This window comes from Aphis gossypii, unplaced genomic scaffold, assembly GCF_020184175.1.
Source record: "Aphis gossypii isolate Hap1 unplaced genomic scaffold, ASM2018417v2 Contig00007, whole genome shotgun sequence".
Lineage (NCBI taxonomy): Eukaryota > Metazoa > Arthropoda > Insecta > Hemiptera > Aphididae > Aphis > Aphis gossypii.
This window is the reverse complement of record NW_026082986.1, coordinates 58,486-84,660: the sequence shown is the minus strand read 5'-3', so window position 1 is coordinate 84,660 and position 26,175 is coordinate 58,486. Positions and strand designations below refer to the sequence as shown.

Here is a 26,175-nt window from a genome sequence, read left to right as displayed (position 1 = left end):
GGTACTTGTGTGTTATTGCGACTACCTTGATGTCGAATGCATTGCGTGCAATTCACGTCTTTTTAATACGTTTATAATAATACAAAACTACCCAAAGCTTATGTCAATGTATTTTTTGATAATGTTGTGAGCAAAATAATGAGCATCGTTTTTTAACCCTATGACCTACCTTAGGTGGTGTTGCATAGCAAATCGAGGGATAGTTTTGTTTTGAATGTCCGAGCGAGCGCAGCGAGCGGGTGGCAAGGCTGGCTCCTAATTATCGCTAATAGAGTTAGAAATAGAATTTACTTGCAAAATGCAAAGGTCAAGTTGGACTCGGCGTCGCTATAACCCATAATATGTGGTATTTGCGATAACGCATATGAGGCCCGCGGTAGTCGCGATAACGCACAAATACCTATATTTTTAGTAGATCGTGACCAAAAAAAGTTTAGCCACCGCTGTTATAAATAAATATTTACTGATTGTACAACGATGAATCAGTATTGACTTAACGCACACAATAATAATATAACGTGCATCAATATCGTGCGGCTATCAGCGCGACATCCGCTAAATTTAGAAAATGTATTATATAGACATATAGCAATTTCCAATAATTATAATGACATACGTGATACGTACACGAAGTAAATAATTATCGACGAAGAGTTTCGCCGAATTCATTAACAATAAATGGTGAAAACAGAGACAACAACAATCAATTGTCTTTTGTAGGTACCGGATTTGAACCATCGTACTAAACAATATTAAGGGCGACCCTACAGATTATTTGTGGCACCCGAAAACAATCTACTACTAAATCTGGCCAATACCTACACTAACGCCAACTATTTGTTAGGTAGACTTAAAAATCAAAATTAATATTTTGCTTACGCCTCGTATAATCCGGATAGGTAAATTTATGCGCACGATGACATCGAGGAACGGGAAAGGTCTATCACTGGAATTAGGATGATGCAATTTAATTATGAAGGAGGGGTCTCTATGGTCGATCCGGTTTAGTTCAATGACCACAGACGGCACAGAGCTCACAAAATAAGGACACAACTTAAATGGTCTACTGAAGACGTGGAAGGACTATCGAACTAAACGACCTGGGTGTACTCTCACAGTCTCACACAACGAATTATTATTTATTAGCTGGCGGAATTACGCTTTGACAATCTCTTGGTGGTGACGTGAACTCGAGGACAATGATACACAGTACTTGGGAGACGCTGGCTATGAAATTAGGTGATATAAGATGGTAATAACTTACGAGACGGGTAGTGGAAATAAGATTTCTTTTTTGCCCTTACAATATTAATGGGTATAATATGGTATAATATATATGTGCATGATAGATGAATCACTGAATAATAACGATAATAATGTAATAATACGCTATGCGCTAAATGCGACTTACAATAAAAGTATCAAAAATAACAATAAACGACGAAAAACGCAGCAATTGCGGGAACAAGAGTTTTACGTACGTATAATATAGTAATAATAATATTATAATAATGTTGGCCGTAGAATAATAACAATATTAATAATGGGTAATAAATTAATACGAAATAACATATTATGATAATATACAAACGGCAAAAGTCGACCAATAATTAAATAACAGAATAGAGAAAACAAAGATAACAAATATATTATATAGTTAGTATAATAATTAAATAAGGACCACGACTAACAGTAGTAATAAGTAGTAGTCCGTGATAAAGGAATGAGTGGTGTACGGGGGAGACGGGAGATAAAATTAGGAATGTGCCGTCGCGCAGCGATTAGAATGCAGCGATAGGGCATCATTAACCAACACATATTTTTAATTATAATATTTTTTTTTTTTGTTAAATTTCCAAACGTTTTATTTTATAATTACACTTAATGTCTACGGAGTGCTGTAATATAACTTCGAATGCTTAATGTTAAACCATTTAAAACAAAGCAAACATATTTTTGGAAACTGTTTTAAAATTTCTTTAAAAACTTTCATGTATTAATTGTATTGTTTTTTTTTTTTTTAGAATCTTTTGTAGAACTAGAACCGAATTTGTGTTGTGTTTGGTTATGAATTTTTATTTTAAATTTTATTTAATTTTTTTTAATACAATTATTTTCATATAATTGTCATTTAAACATTTTGAGAACCTACTAAATATATTACCTACCATCGGCATACATTTTTCAAACACTATTTCTTTGGGTACAACACGATTGCGAACGAATGACGCTTATCAAAGGATATGTTTTTTTAGCCGAAAAACGAATGATTGCGAACGTTTTTTCAGACTACGTTGCCAAGTTTATTTTTTCTGAACATTTTAAACATTTATTTATTTTTAACATTTATTATCTATTATAAGCATTTTTTTTATTTTAAATATAAACTATTTAATAATATGTATTAATAATACAATTAAAACAACAACTCTTCGTTACAAACTAAAATAAAATTCTACAAAATAATATCATGTAATGTTTAAAATGTAGATTAATTAAAACAATTTTCGTTGTATAAATATCAATGCAAAGTGCATTATAGAAATAAAAAGTAAAGTTTTCAAAAAAATAAAGAAAAACAAGAAAAAAGTGACGGAAAACGGGAATTTTTACGCAAAACTAGTTTTCGACCAAATCGATTTTTTATATGGTTGTAACTCAAAAACTAATCACTGTAAATACTTGAAATTTTCGCCAAAATTTTATATTAGTGTTATCTATATCCAGTTAAATTTTCAAAATATTTTAACTTTTTTTGAGTTATTACAGATCACTGAAATTTTTGATTTTTTTTGTAGTGTCGATAATTTTATAATATAAATATAATACATTCAAAATAATAGTTTTTAGAAAATTGTTTCTACATTTTTATTTTTTTTTTTAAATTTTTTCCTTAGTGGGAATTTCCAGTTTTTCTTAAATATAAAATGCAGCGTAATAGCAAAAAACCCTTATTTTATTACTATTTGATTATTTTTAAAATTATTGTTTAAAAATTTGTTATTGACACTAAATCTGACAACACCGCAAAATTAAAGTCAGGTAAAAGTTCACAAGAGTGTTACCGGAAAAGGTCCATTCTCAATCGTATATTACCCATTTCTTTTTATGCCATTTCTCGTACCTACCACGGAATAAAAGACCATTTTTATCATTAATATTTCAGGTAATTTTAGGTGTCTATATATTGCCATGGAAGTAATACGCAAGCGGTCCCCATGGCGTCGTAGATTTCAACCAAAAAAAAAGGTATCTATATATTTGGGGATAAGCAATATGAAAACAGTTCGGTTTATATGAAGTGATTTTCAAAATAATTATATTAATAATATAAAATAATATTTTTGATATTACAATATTATAGTATGTATAATGTATATATTATAGATAATATTAAGCTTTCATACAATATACGAATCATATTATCTTTTAAAATATGATAAATGAATAATGAACATGATGGTAATGCGTATAAGTGTATTAGCTAACCTATACACAATAATATATAACTCATACTGTTCACATTATTATAATACTTATCAATATAAAATATGTAAATACCATTTAATATACCTTCTTGTGTAAGAAGCTATACGACTATATTAGAGATAAGAAAAGCGATTTGTTCATTAATATTAATAATAAATATGTTAAAATAAAAAATCATAAAATATACTGGTCGGTGTTGGAGTAGTTTTTATTTCCACCGTACTATAGCTGGAGGTTATTGTTCATAATGTTAGGTCATCTGCGTCAAAGATATAATAATGTTCCGTTGCCAAATCCCGCTCCAATAACGGCGGTACAATTTCCTCCTCCGCCCGTATAAGCTGAGGCTGCTCCATCGGCCCGGGCTGTTCAATAGACCCGGACGGTTCCATCGAATCGGGCTGCTCGATCGACTCGGGTTGATCAACATCTGCCAAAGCCTCTTCAAACCATGGAGGCATAGTATCCTCGTCTACGGGTATCACAGCTTCCTCCACTGACGCATCCATCTCTCTTAAACGTCCTTCCTCTAATGAAGGTACCACCTCCGGCGAGGTTGGTTCCACTTCCAACGTCTCAGTAAACAGGTCTAAATCCTGCACCGTCGATGTCGAATCCTCGTTCGCCAACAACACTGATAATGGTATGATCTCTTCTGTCGTTGGCGGGTTATGCAGAGGAGCCTCAGACTGAGCATGTGGATCTTGTTCCTGCCGGCCCCGCTGCAGGTCACTACCCATCTGCATCAAATAACGCGCGACTCCGAAGCCCCTCATGAACAACGTCCAAGTCATGGGATTATCCCTAATGAGCGTTAACGGTGCCGTGGCCACCATTAACTCTAGGTTCCGTATCTCCGTATCATTATCAAGGACTCGAACGGTGTCATTAACCAATTCTGAGCTTAGGGACATTCTTCTGGCCATCCGTCTCAACAGAGGAGTGGGTAACGACAGTATTCTGCGCGGTCGACGACGGTTTGCAGTGTCAGAACGCTTCGTCCGATTTCGAACACCACTTTCGACCATTTTTAATCTATATTAACATAAAAAAATCAGTATATATATCGGTAAAATATATTGTATTAAAATGAATAAATATAAGTTAAGTAATAATAATTTATTATACATTTTATAATATAAGTAATATAATAGCCAGTTTAGTATTATCAGAATTGTATAGGCAGGTAAGTATAAGAATAACAGTATAATAGATTATTTGAGTTTAATTTTTAGAATTGTCTATAACTAGTTGAAATGCTCATTTTTATACCGTCCACTTTTTAAGCGATTTTCCTAGTATATGTGTGCGTAATAAATGAATAAATGATCAGTGATTGCTAATGTGTGTAAAAGAAATAACGTAACACCCCCCCCCCCGCGCCGCAACCACAACCACCAACCGCGTACATACCCAAACATGACAATAATGTATTACAAGGACGTTTATTACCTATTTTGTTTATTTTATCAAAAGCATCAATCGTTTATCAATTGTATTAACCAACCTATTATCTAATACGCAAATTGCAATTTCTAAAAAAGTATTTGACTTCGTTAAAATTTACTTAAAAACTACTCTCTATCATAATATATGATTTATTAATTATTTTTTTCACTTTAAAAAAATTAAAAGAAAAGGTCAATTTTAAAAATGTAGAAAAGTCTGGCTTTTTAATAAACTGCAATTTACTTTGCAAGTTAATATCATGGCAAATTTTAAAAAATATTTTTATGACTAATCGCGTGTATGGTTTTTCACAAAATTTGATTTTTCGTGTATCCACTTATGTTTTTAGGTATATTTAAATATTTTAAAATAAACATGAGTATATATTATTATATGTAATAATAATATATAGAAAGATACACCTTATAATATTAAAGAATAAAAATAAGTTTCAAACCTCGAAAAAATTTATTAATTTACGATGAAAAGTCAACAATTTTTAGCGAAAATAGTAAATAAGATATTTGAATCATTAATTGATTGTCAGTAAGTCCAGTGCCAGCCCGATGGTTTTTGAAGCCAGGTGCAGAATTTTGCGGGGCACCATATATATTAATTTATTAATTATTTATAAATAGTATAATATACATTATAGTCATTCTATAACCTAACCATTTATCTACATTTATTTTATTTTATAGGGACTTACTTTAATTTTATAAACTTTAAGCCCCTTAAGGTATGTTAGAAACCCAACTTTGTGCGTATAAACTAATAAAACCCAATACACATTTTAATATTAAATATTTATATAAGACACAATGTACAAACAATATTATTATTATTATTATTATATTGAACATAAATTAAATAATTAAATAATCATGACACAATGAGTATACGTTTACTTAGAATAACAAAATTAACATAATATAATATTATTTAAATATTTTTTCCGTGCTTTTTTTTATGCAAACAGATCAATGTAGCTCAAATAATCGGTAATACTATGTTCGACGCTCGAGCGTTACCAGAGTGTAGTCTTTTGTATGCAGTATTGAAATATTAGTATTAAAATTATTAGGTATCGTAGTTCTCGTTAATAATAAATTACGAAAACAAAACATTATCATTATACTATTTTATACTAAGGTATGTTATTTTGTTATAGGCTACAACTATATTTTGTACTGTTATCGATCGTCTTCAAAGATAATATTATGTACATCACGAGTGACGAGTGTATAAAACTGTATAGCTACGTATAATTGGTATTGTGTTGATTTTCGTCGATAACAGCCATTTCCCAAAGAAAATAACACGGGTCACAATAATTTCTGTATTATATTGTTTATATTTTATAGATAAAGTGATATTCGTAATAGTATAATTTTTGATGTGTGGTGCCCTGTGCGGTCGCACCGTTTGCCCCTCCTCCCTTAGGGCCGGCACTGGACAGTAACAAAGTCACTTGATAGTAATATGCAACGCACATCCATTTTCCAAAATTATTATTATACACGTCATGCATTGTGAATAAGTGGAACTTAATTTAATATATATTATATCAAACAAGGGCGTCCATAGGAAAATTCTCAAGGGGGGGGGGACAACATTTTAATTCTTTTATAAATAGGAATGGCTATATGTATAGGTATTGTAATATTGTATATACTATATAATATATATATATATAATTATTAGGGATCGGATTTATACGTATTTATGAAATCAAAATATGTACATAAATATGTTCCAAAAAAACTCAAAATATGTATTTTACTAATATGATTTATTTATTAATATTTAATTATATACCTAATATATCCATATGAGTTCCTAATGAAACAAATTATATTTTAAATATTAAAATTATTTAAAAAAGGTATGAAAAATTATAAAATATAAATAAAAAAAAGCTAAAAAATATTAATTATCTTTATTACAATTTATGATAATATGCATTTTTAAATTTTCAATCGTTATTTATCGTTTATCGAGGTCATAAATATTGAACATTTGTTACTACGAATATTTTGTACTTTTTGAAATATGGGAAATAAAATTGTTTGTATTGAAAAATACAGTCGTATACCTATATAATTAATAATTATTAATAAATCGCCAATGAACAAATTGTCGAAATATGAAGGAAAAAATAGAACTATTGAGAAATATGTAAAAATGTGTAAAATAAAATATAGTTCATTTAATTGGAATTCCTTTGATACGAAATTATCTCTTACTGAAATTAGTTTATCAAGTCACAGTAAAAATATGTATTTACGTATATAAATCCAAGCCCTAATAATTAAACATATTTGTAATCATAAATAAAATATTATGGTGATTAATAGTGTAAACATACATATACATATCGTATCTATGGCAATACACAATATTTTAAGTAAGGTGGATATATATATAATAGATATATATATATATACGTATCCACCTTGATTTTAAGAATTTATAATTATCCATAGAATAAAAACGAAAAAGCGTATTGTTATTAATAGCTGATTGATTACCTGGATTTTCATAAAAAAAATTATAAATTATCTTAGGTATATTCAATTAAATTTTTTAATCCTATCTAAATAATTAAATAGATTCTGACCACAGTAAACAATATACTAAGATTTTATGATTTAACCTAACATTTTCCAGGGGCCCCTCCCTCGCCCCCCATATGGGCGCCCTTGATATCAAAGGTAGATATTTAATTTTAAATCGCCAATTCTCAAATATGTAAAAAGTGAAACAGAAATTTTTGTGCATGAAAACTATATAGGTAGTTTATAAGAAAAAAAAAATTGAAAATCAAAAATATACTGATGATATTGTATTTTGTACAAATGTAGGTAATAGCTACCGTGGCTGTGCGAACTATTTTTGCTAATAATTGAGATGAAATCATTTATCACTAATTGTTTGTGTGAATAATTTATTTATTTTGCATATGGCATACCACATACCTACTTATCAACTTAGTTATAAAATATAAAATGTTAGTTAAATATACAATAAGTTAGACAGAGATGCGTTAAACTATGATAAATGAGTAAGAAATTATAATTCTAAACAGGTATTAGATAAATTTAAACTTAGAATTACAATAACATAAAAATTTTTAAGATGTGACAAAACTATCCTAAATTATAAAATATCCTAAAATATTTTTATCTTAAATAAATGTGTAAATAATTATTTTGAATGTTACTCACCGTTAAGTCCTGTTGAAATTAACGAATCCGTATGCCTTGACAGTAGGGTACTGTATGAATAAATTCCGAGATCAAATCTACAGTTGTGTCGTTACACAGGCGTTGTCGTCGACTGAAATGGTCGCAGCAGTACAGGATAGACGGACATAAATTTTACATTAGTCCAAAGACCAAAATCCAAATACGCCTATTGTGTTTTGTTATGGGCGATAAATGTAAATAGATAATGGTATAATAAGTACCTATGTATTTAATACTTAAAAATTAAACTACAGACTAAATACGCAGACGACAATTATCTATAATAATGGCCACCTAAATACCTACCGTCTATTAGTTTAAATGAAATAATATAATACTGATTACAGGATGGGATAAATGATTAACAACCATTCTATAATAGCATTTTAGACATTAACACTAACTATTTACAAATCAATCCTAATTACAAACGACAACAATTGCTGTACAAAATAATATGCAGTACAATTAATGGTAAAAATAATTTTTATAGTTTATCGAACTATTCGGTTTACTATTCCTAATTTCTTCCTATATTTCATACAATAATTAATAAATGTGTTTTTAGTATGCAACTACAAAATAAGTTGAAATACTAACACCGACGGGGGACGTTATTATATATGTATAGTCGTATAGAGTCCATCACTATAGCTTACATAGTATAATTATTTTGGCGAAAATGTAATTCGTTTGACAGAATTAATTATCAGTAGTCAAAGGGCATGGTACACTTTTAAGGTACACACACGATTACACACAATATACTTTTTTTATCTGTCCGATAACGCAAATTTTTGTATTATAAAAAATTATTTTTATTTGACCAGAATAACACACAATTCTACATAATAATTGCTGCGATGTTGAACCAATTATTGTAAGAAAAAGTGATATTATATGTACCTATAAATTGGTGGTTTTCAGATTAGGTTGATCGGTTAGTGTATTCAAAATGAACCATAGACTTAATACTAAAAGACTGGCCTTGCCTATAGAGTAGCTGTAGTAGTAACCGATCAGTTATATACTGCAGTAATGTACAGTATAATAACATCACTATATATCAGCGACATATTAGTGTTGTCATTGTATATATATATATAATATTAATAAAGTGCAATCACAAGACACAAACAAAAAGCACATACTATCTATGATCGTTCTACGGGTACGAAAGACCAGTGTATTAGTAAAAGGTCTATGAAATAAACATGGCTGTAGTCAATTTGCATCAAAATTGACCCAAAATATATACAAGATGTGTAATTTGAACCATTTTTTGAAATGCCTATGTAATTTGTGCCAAAATAAGGATATGTAATTAAGTAATTTATATCACCCTCAGGTAGTCTGAAGTATAAAATGTCGTTTGCATCAAAATTAAAATCGATTATTAAACGGGCGAACGTGAATCCTACACGAGACCTAGCTGGTAAACAAAATACATATGTTAGTTCCTACACGATAGAATAAGGTACATACGTAAGTTCTTACACAACAAAAAGCAGGTACATAATATGTAAGTTCTTACACAGTAAAAAACAGGTACATGTGTAAGTTCCTACACGGTAAAAAAAGGTACACGAGTAAGTTCCTACACTACGTATATTAAAAGTTATCAATCTAATATCAGTTATATCATATTATTGTAATAATATTGTCATACATTTTAACCCTTTATTCTACATAATATATAATTTATAAGCTATCTATCTAATTTAATTTAAAAATTTAAAAAAAAATAATTGTAATATAATAATAATTCATAATTGTAAAAAAAAAATATAAGTAGGTAATGCATTCTATATAATATTTAATAATTTACCTAATAAATATTTTCAATTTAATAATTATGAATCATTATTATATTACAATTATTACATTACAATATTGTTATAAGGGCGTATATCGATTGCGCCGAAATGACCTTTTTACCTGTGAAAAATCTATCGACTCCGCCGAAGTTTTCTTTTTATTGATTCCGCCGGTTAATATTTGTAAATTATTTATTTTAATAAAAACAAAATTTCCCATTTAAACAGATTATTGCGGATCCAATTTACTTAGCCCAAAATCATTTACCCTCGACGTAGGTGTGTTACCTGTTACAAAGCAGAACATTATATAGACACGGGTAATTTTAGTGCAAACATTTTTGTAACTTGGATTTTGCACAAAAGAATATTATAATATGCCTATGTTATTCATCAATTAATATGACTGAAAATATTGTATTAGTTTATTTTAAAAACCACAATACTTATAGCCGTGTTAATGACATCATTTCTTCACATAATATATACCTTTTGTATTTTACGCCGAGTGTAGTGCCTATTGTGGTTGTATATTATAATATGAATATATGATAATAATATGTAGTTTACATATTATAGTCATCAGGACTTTTTTTTAACGGCTAATTTTCGGTATAAAAAATCAAGATAAAGAAAAAATTCGACGACAGATAATAGATAATGTTCTCCTTTTTTTAATGACACGTGAATTTTAATTTTAAAATTAATAGGTTAAGAGAAATACAGTGTTTTAGTAACAATTTTCGAGTCCTCCTTACATGTTAGGGAACGGATTTCGAACGCTATTGCGCTCTTGGTGGAATCTATTTAAACTTGTCGTCAAATTCAGTGCTTATTTTTTTTTACTAACAAGGCGACTGTAAACTGTTTATATACACTTTATTATACTCTACATTGTACATCAAAATATCAAAATTTTTATTTTGGCTAGGGCATGGATTTTAGGTTTAAAACAATTATTTTGAATTAATCGGATCAGGAACTTATGTTGTAATAATGACGTCTGACGAGCGAGATTATAGTCTATAGGTAATTGATGCTGCCGACTATTCAGAAACTGATGAATGAGTAGCGACTGTGACCCTGCGCTCCTGGTACCCTGGGAGTTGTTAGTCGCACGAAATATTAAGTGACGAAAAATTTAATCGAACAAAAAACATTCGAGTAGTAGATTACTGGATATCTGGTATCTGATTTTCTTGACTCGCATCTCGTATGACAATTTTCGATAAAATATTAGATACCTAATCAAATATAACGAGTATAATAATATTTAAAGTTTTGATAATGTAGAACATTTTAATGACTTTTATGGGTCTTATAATATATATTTTACAATGGCAACGTTATCTTTGTAGAGATGGCGCTTTGTTCACTATCGATAACATATTATTAATTTAATATTAATATATTATACATATTTTTAATCTAATACTTAACTTATTAACACAGTTATCGCATATAATCGACTATTATTATTATTTATTGATGTAATTATTAGTATACATCGTGGAAATATTACCGAATTCCTATAATAATTTTTAGTTAGATATTAATTAATTATAATATATAGTTACGTATAAAACGTATATTTAAAATTTAAATTAATAAATCGATTACATTAAAATAAAATAAAATGGGCTTATCTACGTAGGTACCTACATATTTTAAATGGTCTCGAATGGTTTAATACCAGTGCAGGCGCTACCCTTTCGCTGCCCTGTGCCAATTATTAAATGAACTATAATATACCGCCCTTATATAATTTATATATTTTTATTTATATACAATGCCGCCCCTAAAATTCTAAGAAAAATTGCTGCCTTGTACGGTAGCACAGGTCGCACATGCCTTCCGTCGGCACTGTTTAATACAGTTTATTTAATAATAATTTGAGAAAAATTAAAAATTTTACTTTTAACTTTATTTATTTATATGTAGGTCTCGAAAGTTTTTAGAAACTTCTTAGACGATGCTCTACTGGCTACAAATGTGTTTCATTAATATGTGAATCAGAATAACTAATTTTTGTTTTGCATTTTATAAGTCATGTTTTGACATTTTTAGGTCATTATTCCACATATTTAATCATTTTTACTGATTTTATACTAATTCATTTCTTATCGTTTCTTGTCGACCATTAAGCCGATAGCTAAAAACTTGGAAATTTATAAAACAAATATTTGTGTTTTTTTTTATTTCGTTTTTTGTATTTTTTTTTTTTTTTTTTTTTTGATTATTTGTAAGCTTTGATAAATTTATATAGAATTTTAGAGTAAAATAGAGTAAAATATTTTTAAAAATGTATTTTTATTGATTTAAAACGAATATTTGTAATTTTTTAATTTTTTAAGGACATCAACTTCCAAGTCTTATTTATAAGATATAATATAAAAGGACTAACCTGATTTTTCAACTAATTATACTTTGAATGTATAATTAATAAATTAGATAAATTTGTAAACCGTTAAAATTCTGATAAGGTCATGTGTAAAAAATTAGGTAAAAAGAAAAACATGTACAATCGTCAATTATGTATATATAATAAAGTATATATATTTCTAAAAATAATAATATTAGTCTTATAAAATAAATGACGTTATCGTCGGCAGATTCATATTATTTTAATAATACAATTTTGTTACGATGGAGAGGGTGGTCAGCAGACCATCTCCTAGACGGCGGCGAGTAATGGCTGCTTACATTAAAAGTGGATTCACATAATCAAAATCCTCAAAGTTAGACTGATCGATGATTTGCCTGAAAAATTTCAAAATAAAATGAAACAATGGTGAATACAATCAACAATTCGATTTATACAAAATCTTAGTCCGTGATACAAACCGATGAAACTTTAATATTTTACATAAAAATAAATACTCCATACAGTTTATTTCTATGGCTATTTCAGTACCCCTAAATGAATATTCAATTTTTTAGTGATCTTTAAATATATCTTTTATACACATGTATTATATATATATAATAAATACTATTAATATGTGTTTTGAAACTTAAGGACAGCAATTGCATCTTTAAATGTTAAAACCCGTTTGGTGTTTATTTGTTTTAACATAAATAAATAATATAGAACTAACAAATCTTCAAATACCTACTAATATAATTTTTATATAATTGTTTTGTTACTAATGACCTGAAATTATTTTGTCTATCTTTGGCCTAATACCTTTAACTAGTTCAACTAATTATAATTAAATTAAAATTATGTTATGTTAGCAACTTATGGTTCAGAAACAGTAATATACCATAAACCTATTATTTTATTAATATCCAAAATTATAGTATTATAGTGTACATTATATGATATGTGTTAATATTTTTTTTCAGCTATTCAGTGGCAAATGCCAATTAAACTTTTATGGGTTGCCTACTAATTGATTTTTGGAATCAAGTGAGTAATACGACTTAGAGTAAAGCAGCGGTTCTCAAACTGTGGTACGCGAAAGACTACATGGTGGTACGCGTAAGGCCAAATGGTGGTAGAACGGAAAATTAAAAATAAATATTCGGTTCTGATCTCATTGAAAATTTGTTATTTTATTTATATTTTATTTTAAAAAACTAATGAATAAAAATAGTTATGTTGTAATATTTTACTCCCATATTATTTAAAATAAATGTATTTAACTAAAAAGTAAAGTATTTAATTGTACAATTTGGATCGTTCTATTTTTAGTCATTAGTGGTACGTGACTGATTAATAATACACCTAAATGGTACGCAAAAAAAAAAAGTTTGAGAGCCGCTGGAGTAAAGTATAATATTTATATCTCAAGTTTATATAGTCATATTTTAAGTGGGTATTTTTTTTTTGGTGTTGGATCGTGGAGTTGCAGTGGGGAACTTTATCTTAGCTGTGTCATCCTTCCTTCAACATCTATATAATTAATTGTTAAATGCATAAATTAATAACTATTATTATATACATTAATATAGAGTTTCCCAAACTTTTTCTCTGCCGGACCCCTTAAAGATAGTAAAAATGCTGATCCCTTTAATAAAAATAAAATTTTCGTATTTATATATACTACCTATATAGTACAAAAAAAATTCGTTGTCAAATAAATTGAGGCGGCGGCGGCGGCACTTTTCAATAGGTGTGTACCAAACTAGTCGCGAATTCGCAATGTGTAAAATCTATATGTATAAATTATAATAATCTATCTATGTATAAAAATAAATGACTAGGCTGACAATGCTAACATTTAGAAAAATGTGATATGGAGTAACATTAGAATACGGAGAACCCCTGGTTTTTTATTATCGCGCCGCCGCCGTCTCAATTTATCTGGTAACGACTCTTTTTTGTGTATAGTATTTTCAATTTACGTTCGCAGATCCCCTTCGGTACATGTGCGGATCCCTAAGGGTTCGCGGACCACTGTTTGAATTAATGCATATTGCATACAATATATAATGGGCCACACATCCGCACGTAATATAGTAGAGAGGGGCTATAGAATTTCAAATTACTATGCTTATCCCTCCTATCACAATATATAGGTACTAATTAGGAATTCACACAGGTTGATAGTTCACGTAAATAATTAGTAATTATTATCATTTTTTGGTGTTCTTGAGAATTTAAAAGAATCCAACATTGCATAGTTACCTATTAGTTAATATTATGCACATGAAAGAAATTATTGCATTCTAAAATCAGTTCTGGGTAAAGTTTAGACTATAAAATAAAATATTATTTATAACCTTATAGGTCGTTTTTAAAACACCATTCATACAAATATTTTTAATCAATTATAATATAATCAATAATATTTTAATACTTAAATAAGTGACATACTTATCATCAAAAATATCCCTGTTCAACATTTACATATCATGCTTTGCTAAAACTGTATGTACTAATGACCTACTTCACCCTTTGAAATAAAACATTATTTTATTAATGGTAGGAGATTTTCTAATGAGCAATGAATGAAAAAAAAACAATAGTAAATTTTTAAAATAACAACATTCAAATTATAGGTATGGCTAGACATAGGCTTGTTCAGACTTTGGTGGCCGAAGGGGCACAACAAATTTTTAAGCTATGAGACCTATTTTTTTTTTAGACATGAAGAAACATTCATTTTTTTATTCACAACGTTAGGAATATTTTTTATTATAAATGCGTAACTAAAAGAATTACAATCAATCAAAATCTATAGGTACTGCAGGGTACACACACGCCTTTTTTTTTTTATCTTAGCATGATTTTGTTGGAGGGCCTCAGGTTAGAGGTATGGAGGCACAGTCTGCCGGGGGGGAGTTCCCACCCGGCCCCTCCCGTAAACACGCCTATGTGACTAGATAAACAGTTTATTAGGTTACCTACCTCACAAGGTATTTAACTTATTTTAAATTAATAATTCGATTATTCTTAGTAATAGTTGTAACCTATATGTATTTGGTAGATAATTGGAGTTGTATCAATGTGTTAAAAATAAAAATTAAAGTTTTCAAAAATTAATAATATTAATTTGTAGTATATGAATAACATTTTATTATTATTAATTTTTATAAAATATTATATTAATTTTTTTAGAGACTTTTGTCTATAAAAATTAGAATTTTATCCTTAGTGATAAATAAAATAAATGATAAATATTAAATCTACTTACGGATCATCAGGCGTTAAATGTACAGGTTCTTCTGTAAATTCTGATGCGAAATTGGCAAAATCACGATCAGAATTTAGTTGCGGTTTATAAAGAGGAATAACTTGCTTTTGTTCTAACTAAAATCATATAAATTTTTAAAATTTTAAAAATGTTATAGTAATTTTTATGATTTAAAGTAACAAAAAAAAAAAAAAAAAAACATGAAGTTATGTATTATGATAATTTACCATTTCCCAATCAATAGATTTGAAGAATGGATGAGTTTTAACATCATGAAAACCAGTGTATTTATTGCAACCCAAACGATCAATAGGATTTTTATTTAAAAATCCTTTTAAAACCGAAGCAGTTTCAACAGAAAGTGATCTTGGAATATGAAGATGATTTTCCAAAATGGCTACCAAAAAAAGTTTCAAATGATGAGAAAACTGTTTTAAAATAACCATTGTTTGTACTATACTACCTTCGAATAAACGTTCCTCAGCTAGGTTTGATGTTTCAGAAAATGGACATTTGCCAACCAACATTTCATATAAAACAACTCCTAGAGCCCACCAATCCACACTAAAAAACAAAACAAATTGAGCCCACATTAAGTATTTAATTTAATAAGATACTAAATACAAGCGTAGAACATATATTTTTCATTTGACAACAATAAATCAATAAATATTGATAACCATATCTGTTATCTATGTTAAATTTTGTTTTAAAAAAATGTATACCTAAATCCATAAGCTTCTTCTTTTAAAATTTCTGGAGCCATATAATTTGGAGTACCACAGAATGTAGAAGTTGTATCTCCAGGCTTCATTCCTTGTTTACACATTCCATAATCTGTCAATTTTATATGGCCCTCATGATCAAGTACTACATTTTCCAATTTTAAATCTCGATATATTATACCTGAAATATACCAGAATAAAAAAAAAAATTGTTATTGTTGAAGACTATTTGTTAAAAAAAAAAGAAGTTATTTACTTATAAAATTTAAATGAATTAAAATATTGATCAGGAAACAACTGATTTTACCTTTAGTATGCAAAAAGTTCAACGCTAAGCCAATTTCCGCAACATAAAATCTAGCATGTTCTTCAGGCAGTCGTTTTCGCTTTTGCATAAAATTCATCAAGTCGCCTCCATGAACAAATTCCATTACAAAGAATAATCGGCTATCTGTTTGGAAGGAAGAATGGAGACTAACCAAAAATGGATAGTTAGAACCAGTTTCAAAAACATATTTCTCTGTTTGTACCAAATTATTGTTCTAAAATTTAAAATATATAAAATATTTTATATATTATTTAACTATTAAATAATTTATACATGCTATAATAATCTCACCTTGTTAGTTGTTATCTATATATATAAAACTAAACTAATATCAAACAGTAAAGAGGTTTTATTAGTGTTTTTAAAACACAGAGATAAATGATTGTTTTCTCTAAATAGAAAAATTGGTATACATGAAAACAATCTGAATTTGAAGATGAAATTATATTAGTATTTATAACGCACGAATAGAATTAAATAAAAATAATGTATTGTGGGTTATACATTTATAATAGTAAATAGAAAACAAACAAAAAATGTATGGTTGTACATAAGCTTACCAGATTATTCACCAAACCATAACATTTTGGATGATTGGCTGTTGTTTAACAATCAAACTATGGTAACATTTAAATTGTTAAAATGTAATAGAATATTACCTTTTTTATTCCAATTCCAAAAAAAAGGAAAAATAAATCATTCAAAATTATAATAGGATTCAATGCTTAATTGTAAACAAATATAGTGTGTGATTATAATATATTTATTTCAATATTCAACATGTACGATAATGTATAACTATTATTAATTAAAATATATTATTTACTTCAGTTATCAGTTTTTTGTTTATAACTTTCATAGCATAGATTTTATGGTTTTTTTTAAGTTCAACCATAAGCACTTTAGCAAAGCTACCACGACCAATAGTCTTAATTAGTTCAAAGTCATCAATAGAATACTGGCAAGAAACTTTAACTTCTTTATCATCTGCTAAAAATATATTAAAATATTAAATTATAGGTATAATAATAATATTATTTTAAAATAATACTTTTAGCTGGTGGATGTTCAATGGAGACAGAATCAGTTGTTTGATCAATAACATTATTTTGATCAGAACAATCTTTAAAATCTGGCAAATCAATATCAGAGCAAAGTGTACCTAAATATTAACCCCATATTCATTAAATATACATAATAATTTTAATAAAATATATTTTTATATAAATTACTTTGATATGTCATAGAATCTCCATCCATGTCATCACTGAAAGAATCATTAGTTTCACAAGCATTTTTACCAAGTTTATGAATTTTTTTTGATTAAGCTGTTCACATTGAACACATTTAAATCTTTGCCGTCCTAATCCGAGACAAAATGTACAAAATGCTCGCTGATAAAAAATAAAAATAATAATTAAATAGTTATAAATAAATGTTATGATTATATATCACTTTAAATTGTTACAAAATATTTAAAACCACTATTATAACTACATACTACATTATTGTCATGTACTTGATGTTTACTAGAACTACTATTAAATATTCCCATATTGATATAATATATTTTTCTTAAAAACTATTGAATGAATGTTTAAAATGAAGAATACAGAACAAAACTAACAAACTTATCATATTGGTAAAGAAATACACACTAAGTCTTCCAAAATTAATTATTATTACTATTTTTTAATAACTAGTTGATAACTAGTTAAATGTCAAAACACATCTTATCTTGCTTTTATTGTATACAGAATACAGATATTAAATGACCTTAGACCTTTTTCTATCAAATAAACATAGTTTATATAATTTATAAATTATCTAAGGATAATTAGTCGACAATACTAATAGTATATAAATGAATACAATATTCTACCGATTGCAGAGGCGTAACCAGGAATTACCCGAAGGGAAGGGGGGTTTAATGACCTTTTTTTTTGCTCACCTCTAAAATATATTGCCCAAGATCGGTACAACGGGTATGGTTGATTTACACTTATTTTAGTGGAATTGCACTTGAGTTGAAAAAAAATAATGATCGAACTGCACTTAGGCTCTAAAAAAGTATTTCCACAAAAATATCATGCATTTGATGGGGTCAAACGTTTAGAAAACACTCATTTCCTTTCCTACTTACAGGCTTAGAACTGACAATGATTTAAATTATTGGTGTGGTTAAAAATGAAAGTTTTATACATACATCATGTTATAATATAATATTATAAATATATTTTTTAAATCGTCAAATATAATTATTGTCATTTTTACATTTTTTTTCTTTTTGATCATTTTTTTGTAGTTATAAACTAATAACAAACATCAATTAAAAATTTTAGCTTAGTAATTCGCTTTGAGCATAAAAGTTAATATATTTTTCAATATCATTTATTTTTTCTGGTACCGTGTAGTTGAAGATCTTGTATTCTGCATCAAAATATAAGTATCTATTTTTAATTATGTTGAAACATCGTTTTTCAGTTTATTTTTTAGATTTATAATCAGTTGCAAATTTTGTATTTAACAACACCACAATTGCGATTAATGGAATCTACATCTTATAATTCTACATAAAGGAAACTTGTCATATAATATATTGCGTTCTAACCACGCCAATAATTAAAATCATTGTCAGTCCTAACTCCTAAACCTACAGTAAGTTGAAAGGAAATGAATGTTTTCTAAACGTTTAACGCCTTCAAATGAATGATAATTTTGTAGAAATACTTTTTTTCAATTCAAGTGCAATTCAACCATTTCCTTTTAGGTAATAAGTGCAATTCGACTATCCCGGTTGTAAATGCGCTAAAATATACCGAGTTGTACACTTATTAAATAATACATTTTATACATAAGTATAACAAATTAACAAAACTATAAATTTATATACACTATACATTATAATAACAATATGTTTATAAGGTCAATGGGGGGGTTTGAACCTCCAACCCCCCATCGCTACGCCACTGACTGATTGCATATTTTATATTTTCTTAAATTGGTACATTTTTAAAGTATATTATACATAATATAATCAGTGGTAGTACTACATTAAGTAATTGAAATTACTACACTTTTTTAACGAGTGCTTTGTTTGGAAAAATGTAACTCCAAATATTTTAATAAAATATAAAAGCATTTTTGAAATTCTCTTATCATCTTAAAATAGAGTATAGCAAAACTGATATGAATTACATTTATTTATTACTTAATGAATACCCCAGTAGACCCAATCACTATGTATAAGTATTGTAGATGTAATATTTAATTTAGGTAGGTGGTGCGATGACAAACAATGGTAATCCATAGGACTTAGATATACAACTATACAAGTTACAGATATTTGGATATAAGTAAATAAAATTTGCCCTGTATTATTGTGTAACATATTTACTGTTTACAAGTACCTCCTATCTCAGATTTTATTTTTATGTAATGCTATTTAAAATTGATTTATCATGTTGAACCTTTTAGTTTCAAAAATATGTCCATTCAGTCAGTATAGTTGTCTCCTAGTCAAAATGTGGCTTATAAATAAGCAAATAATAGATTACATTAATTTATATTTTTTGATTTTTTATGAAATTTTTAATCAAATTAGTTTTAATAATGAATTTATTTATTTGATTAATCTGAAAAATATCTAAAAATCTAAAATATATAAATTTATAAATTAAATGTATTGGACTATATTTAGAAAGATTTATAATTTTGATATAAATAAATATCTATTTTAAATCTATCATATACAAAGGTAAAATGTTGTTAATCTTTATTTACGTTATTTCTTTATTTAAGTTGAAATTATAAATTATGAAACTCTAAGTTTCATATAATATAAATTACTGATTTTAAAGTTTTAGTAAAAAGTAAAAAGTAATTATTGGATATATAGTTGAAAAATTAGTTAGGTAATCTGATTTTGATCTAAATATAAATATAATTAATATATAAAATTACAGGAATTTTCAAATTAGTAATTAATTTGCAGCCTATAATTTATACAATCTATGATTTTATCAACTTGGATTTAAATATTTCTCATGAATAAATATACTGGGAATTTAAAAATAATTCTGTCACATTGAGTTAGTCAAAAAATATTTTAATGTGTGATTAGAGTACAAATTATTAAGAAAATTTGTTATTCTCTGTGTAACAATGATTTATCCTTAACTCATTTAAATTGTTTATTTTCATCCACAAAATATTGATTGTAGAAATTAGAAACATTCCATTATAATTTTCTTACTCAGTGAAGTTTTAAGCTATTTATTATTATTATTTCCTCTTTTTATATTTTTTCATCTGTAATATTTGAATTGGGTTGGTAAAAATGTTTAGGCTTAGTCAAAAAGGTTGAAAATTGTAAATTGTTGACAATGTGTTCCTACTACAATTCAAAAATATTAAAAATGTATAGGTTATTTAGCAGGGTTTAAAGTTTAATTTTTCATAAAATTTATCAAAATCACAAAAAATTCAAATTATTTTTTAGTTTCACATTCATAAAATGTTTAATAGCTATCTTTTTAAGATTTAAAATTTTTATACAAATGTCTTCATAAATTTTCTTTACATACATTAAGAAAAGTTGAGTATATATGTACAATTGTTTTTTATGAATTTCTCAAGTTAAAATGTTGGTGACATCAGATTTCATATGTTATCTAAATAACAATTTACTGTTAAACAAGTAATCATATTTTGTTTGATTCAATAACTATTAATTAATAGAAATATATAATAATAAGTAAGATTATAATATAATTATATTAAACTTAAGCACAGAAAGTTCTACAATTAAAATTTTCTCTAGATAATTTAAAATGAATAACTGCTGAACTTCAAGTTTTCACTGAATTTTATATTAGCATGAACTAGTTATTTAAAATATTTTTAATATTTTGATGCTATTTATAGGTATTTTATTTTTTGATTAACCCAAAATTAAAATGTTTGTTTTCAGTAAAATCCTTGATGATTGAATATGTGGACTGTGGAGTAATAACCAGTTGTTCATACCTTTATATATTATTAAAACGTGAGGAGATTTCTTATGTCAGTTACATCTGAAGTTCTACTGAACCAATTTTCATTATTTATTTTTCTAACGCAAGTACTCGATGTGTAGATGAGCAATCAAAAGAGAAAAGTCCAAAAACTTAATTATTTGAATAATTGTAATAAGTATAAAGTTTGCCGTAAAAATAAGTTTTATTATTAATTTTTAATAAACCAATAGTAACAATTTATAAATAATTTATCTTTGAATAGAAATAAAAATAAAATAAAACTATTTTTCACCGATTTCAACTCTTTAAATTAAAAATTTTGAAAAATCTTTTCTCAGTGCATGGTGATTTATAATATTAATCTATCCTCAACATTTAAATTCGATAACTCTAATAGGTTTGGCTTTGCGTTGACTATTATTCAGATACACTATCCTTTATATATATATTGATTTTTTATTTTTATTTGAAAATAAATAATTTATAAACTGTTGCTGGTAATGGTTTTTAATAAAAATTAGTTGTAATAATAAAGTGATGAATGTGTCAACACATACATTGGTTGTTATACCAAATACCAATTAGGTGTATTATAAAAACTACAAGAAGGCAAATTATAGTATCTTATCCACCGTAGTAAAAAAAAAATGATATAACTTTGAAACGTAAGGGTTAGAAATTATAAACTTATGTACACATCTCGCGGGGTTCACAATCCACCACAGGTTAGGTTAGGCTAGATACTGCTGGCATAATCATAAGAGAGTAAAAGTTTGAAATTTTTAACGGTCAACAAAGTGCACAGGGTCAGCTAGTACCAATTAAAAAGTAAAAAAAAAAAAAATATTCACAATTTTCTTTTATTATAGTTTTAAGTTTAAATTTTTACAAAATGCATCAAAATTATAATTTATTTCATAATTAAAATTATAAAATTTAAATACAGTTTTTTTTAAATGATGATAAAAAAGTTTAGTCAATCAAAAAATTAATACAAGAATTCTCATGTAATTAATTATTACTGAAACTTAAACATTATAAAGGAAAACACAATTTATTTTTATAGACATTTTAAGTTCAATTTCAAGATTATTTTAATGATACTTATACTCATTAACATTGTATCATTAAGTTTCTAAAACGATCCATGAAAAAAGACTGACATTTAAAATCAAAATAATTATTAAAGTCACATTCTTACATTTCTTATTACCTATATATATATAGGTACTCTTATAATCTAACCTAACCTAGACAGTAGGTATAAACATACAACGATTCTATAATTTTGCTTCAAATATTTTAACGGATCCATAGTGTAGAGGAGATATTATTTTACATTATGAATGCATATAATACACTCACTCTCACAACTAAATATTTTAGTAAACTATGGGATAGAAACGTGTCTCTCAATTTTTTTTTTTTTGCAACAATTGCTGATACACAATAACTAGTGTCCGCCTATAAAAAGGCCTCGGCCGCAATATTCCTCTGGGGCCTCAATTTTTTTCCCTTTATTTACTATGAACAAGGTTGTAAGTTAGGGTAGTGAATTAGTGTATTTTCTCCTCTCTTTGCCATGATTATAAAAGCTCAGAGCCTCGTCCGCGTTCATGGCTCTGCGGCCCTGACCAGGCCAACACTGACAATAACTTAGTGCTATTATTTCTAACTTGGAACCAAGAATAAAAATATAAAAAACTACCTGGGCAATACATAGAAAATGTCTTTCTTAATTCTTTATAAATTATGTAATACAGCTCACTTGCTATGAATTAAGACAATGCATATTTGTAAAATAAATAAATTTGCATAAGATTTGGGTATAGCTCAATAGTATCTGTGCCAGATTAACCTGAATACATAGTTTACACTAACAATGATTTAATCATAAACAATTTTGTAAAAGTATTGCATATTTAATATAAAATAAAAATAAAATAGGTACCTTCTATATATATAAATAAATAAATATTATGTTACAAAAATAACTAATTATTTATACATCTGTTTTATGATTTACAAATTGTTGATTTATAAATCATTGTTCATTATTACTGTAAAATGTATACACAGATAAATTTGAAGGTAAATGGCTTGTAGATAAAAAATATCTCTTTTTGGTGAAATTAGGTAATTCTTCTAAATTGAAACACAGAGTAATTCTGAAAGTAAAGAATACTTAATACTTCTGTTGCTACTTGCTATATTATGCAAAAGATGAAACAAATTATTTTTTGTATTCATAAGGTCATAACTCAAAAATATTAAAGTATTGCAAAAAAAAAAAAAAAACAGCAATGTACAAATACAGCTAATGTTCTTAACATTAAGTTATAGAATAGATAAATTTACATTAATAATAAAACTAACAATACAATGTTGGTTCTCCTGAACACAAATTTACTAGGTGTGTTGCAAATGCGTTAGAAAGAGAAAAGAAATAGTGCGCTGACATACTGATAAGTAGAATTGTATAATTATATATAAATAGTAAGTATAATTTAAGAATATTCTATAATATAGAATATAATTTGAATATCATAAAAATAATACACAATAACACATTTACCTTTTCATGAATTCTTTTTTTTCGGGCATCTAGCTTGAGTCCATTAAATATATTTTTCAGCTGTACAATTATTTCGACACCAGATTTCTGTTTCACATTATATAGACTGATGATATCAGACCGAGCTTCACTTTTTTTTTTAGTTCCAAACCGCATCAGTCTAAACAAACGTTTTAAAATCGATTAGATAAAAATTAACTATAGTTTTAAAAATAAAAAATACAACCAATATTTGTAATAAGTTTGGTTGATAATTATATTATTAAGGTCTGAAGACCTACAGCCTTCTATATTTTTTTAAATTTGTTTAGAAAAGTCAATGAAGAATGTGATAAATATGATAGTAACTAACTCTAAAATAAGTTAACAACAATAAAAGGTTATATTATTCAAACTTTTTTTTCATATTTTTGAATATTTTCATTAATAATGGATAAAATTACATATCTGATCATATTGTAAGAAAATTTTTTAAAACAAATACAGATATGTATAATAAATGAAAGTTTTATTGTCAATTAAATTTTTTTTTTCAAATTGGAAAATAATTAATTGTATGTAGCATTCCATGTTCTTCAGTGTAGGTATGCATATTTTTAAATTTTTTATATCTTGGAGTCCATGACTCTAATCATTATGAATATAATGTAAACACAATATACATATTGCATATACTAGGGGATTGGAATTAATTTCAGATGAGACACTCGTTATAACAGAATTATAACAAGCTCCAGATGTATAGGTAATTGATGGGATAAAATCGAATAATGTCAACAGTTTGGTTAGATTCTATGTTTATTGACAAAAATATTCTAAGTGTTTATACTATCAAAAGTTACTAAGTCTAAATGACTGTATAAATTGTGGTAGCAGAGGTCCAACGGTCCAAGCTCTGTAGTGATTATACGTCTGAATAGACCCTGTTAGCCTGAGAAGTGACTCGCTTGATAGAGAAAACTATTCCCAACGTATTTAATATAATACCTATGTGACCATAATAATATATAGCAACTATTTTATTTTTAAATTATAATATTTTTGTTAAATGCCTGCATACTGAAATTAAAATATAATATATTAAATTTAATCAAAATACATAGGTATGAGTACCTATCATTCATGTTGTATAAAGCTATGTTGATTGATAATAACTTAATGAAAAAACTCACTAAGAAAAAACTCTTAAGATGTAAAGAATAATAATATTCTTAAAATTGATTTAAGTTTTTTAAATGGTATGAACAAATTATTTAATTTTTAAACTATCAACAACTCCACGTTATATAAACGTAGTACTTACGATTTATAGGTAGGTACTAACATTTTACTGTTTTATGGCTTATGCATAAATACAAGTTGACTTAAAAATCATATCATTAAATACAATAAAATTATACATAGGTACTTATACAAATTAGATACGAACCTATTTACTTTCATATTATCAAATGTAGATTTTAATCCCAACACTAAATCAATCATTATTTTTTTTCCCTGTTCAGTACAATTTCTCATAAGATTTCTCTTTGCATTTGATTCAGACATCATAGTTTAAAAAAATTAAAAAATATTGCTTTAATAGCTTTAAACAAAATCAGCACTGGCGAGCGAATACTCAAAACTCAAGATTCGAAAGAACAACTAACAAGTAACAACAGTGACTAGAATACCAGAGCTAAGTAATAGTTTTTTGTGATAAGAAACCTTGTATGTTAAGTTGCATTTCATTAGGTTTCAGGAGGTGCTGTACTATAGTATTGAAACCGTGAAATAGATGTCGCCCTTGTAGAGCGTAATATTAATAGTTCTAAAAGTTAATAAATAAATTCCAAAGGCGTCATTACCACAATCATTATACCGGAAATATTGTATTTTAATATA

The 26,175-nt window shown here is 27.0% G+C and overlaps 2 protein-coding genes across 2 annotated transcripts; both read right to left on the bottom strand.

Moving 5' to 3' along the window:
• Positions 1-3,616: 3,616 nt before the first annotated feature.
• LOC114127594 (uncharacterized) lies at positions 3,617-8,273 on the bottom strand. The gene is made up of 2 exons (XM_027991878.2): positions 8,166-8,273; positions 3,617-4,524 (listed from the first exon to the last, which is right to left on the bottom strand). The coding sequence occupies exon 2, from the start codon at positions 4,515-4,517 to the stop codon at positions 3,732-3,734; it is 786 nt and encodes a 261-aa protein (XP_027847679.2). The 5' UTR covers positions 4,518-4,524; positions 8,166-8,273; the 3' UTR covers positions 3,617-3,731.
• A 4,261-nt stretch (positions 8,274-12,534) lies between these two features.
• LOC114127589 (atypical protein kinase C-like) lies at positions 12,535-25,979 on the bottom strand. The gene is made up of 11 exons (XM_027991872.2): positions 25,721-25,979; positions 24,292-24,451; positions 17,931-18,092; positions 17,750-17,860; positions 17,525-17,688; positions 16,678-16,912; positions 16,371-16,551; positions 16,109-16,209; positions 15,873-16,042; positions 15,646-15,761; positions 12,535-12,763 (listed from the first exon to the last, which is right to left on the bottom strand). Exons 3-11 carry the CDS (start codon positions 17,956-17,958, stop codon positions 12,703-12,705), a joined length of 1,167 nt encoding a protein of 388 aa, XP_027847673.2. The 5' UTR covers positions 17,959-18,092; positions 24,292-24,451; positions 25,721-25,979; the 3' UTR covers positions 12,535-12,702.
• Positions 25,980-26,175: the final 196 nt, after the last annotated feature.

Excerpts from the sequence above, each read along its gene's own strand:
- LOC114127589 (XM_027991872.2), bottom strand. The coding sequence starts at position 17,958 with ATGGATGGAGATTCTATGACATATCAAA. Across the intron at positions 17,861-17,930 it reads AGATTCTATGACATATCAAA|GTACACTTTGCTCTGATATT; the intron begins GTAATTTATATA and ends GTTAATATTTAG. Across the intron at positions 16,210-16,370 it reads GAAGAAGCTTATGGATTTAG|TGTGGATTGGTGGGCTCTAG; the intron begins GTATACATTTTT and ends TTTGTTTTTTAG.
- LOC114127594 (XM_027991878.2), bottom strand. The coding sequence starts at position 4,517 with ATGGTCGAAAGTGGTGTTCGAAATCGGACGAAGCGTTCTGACACTGCA.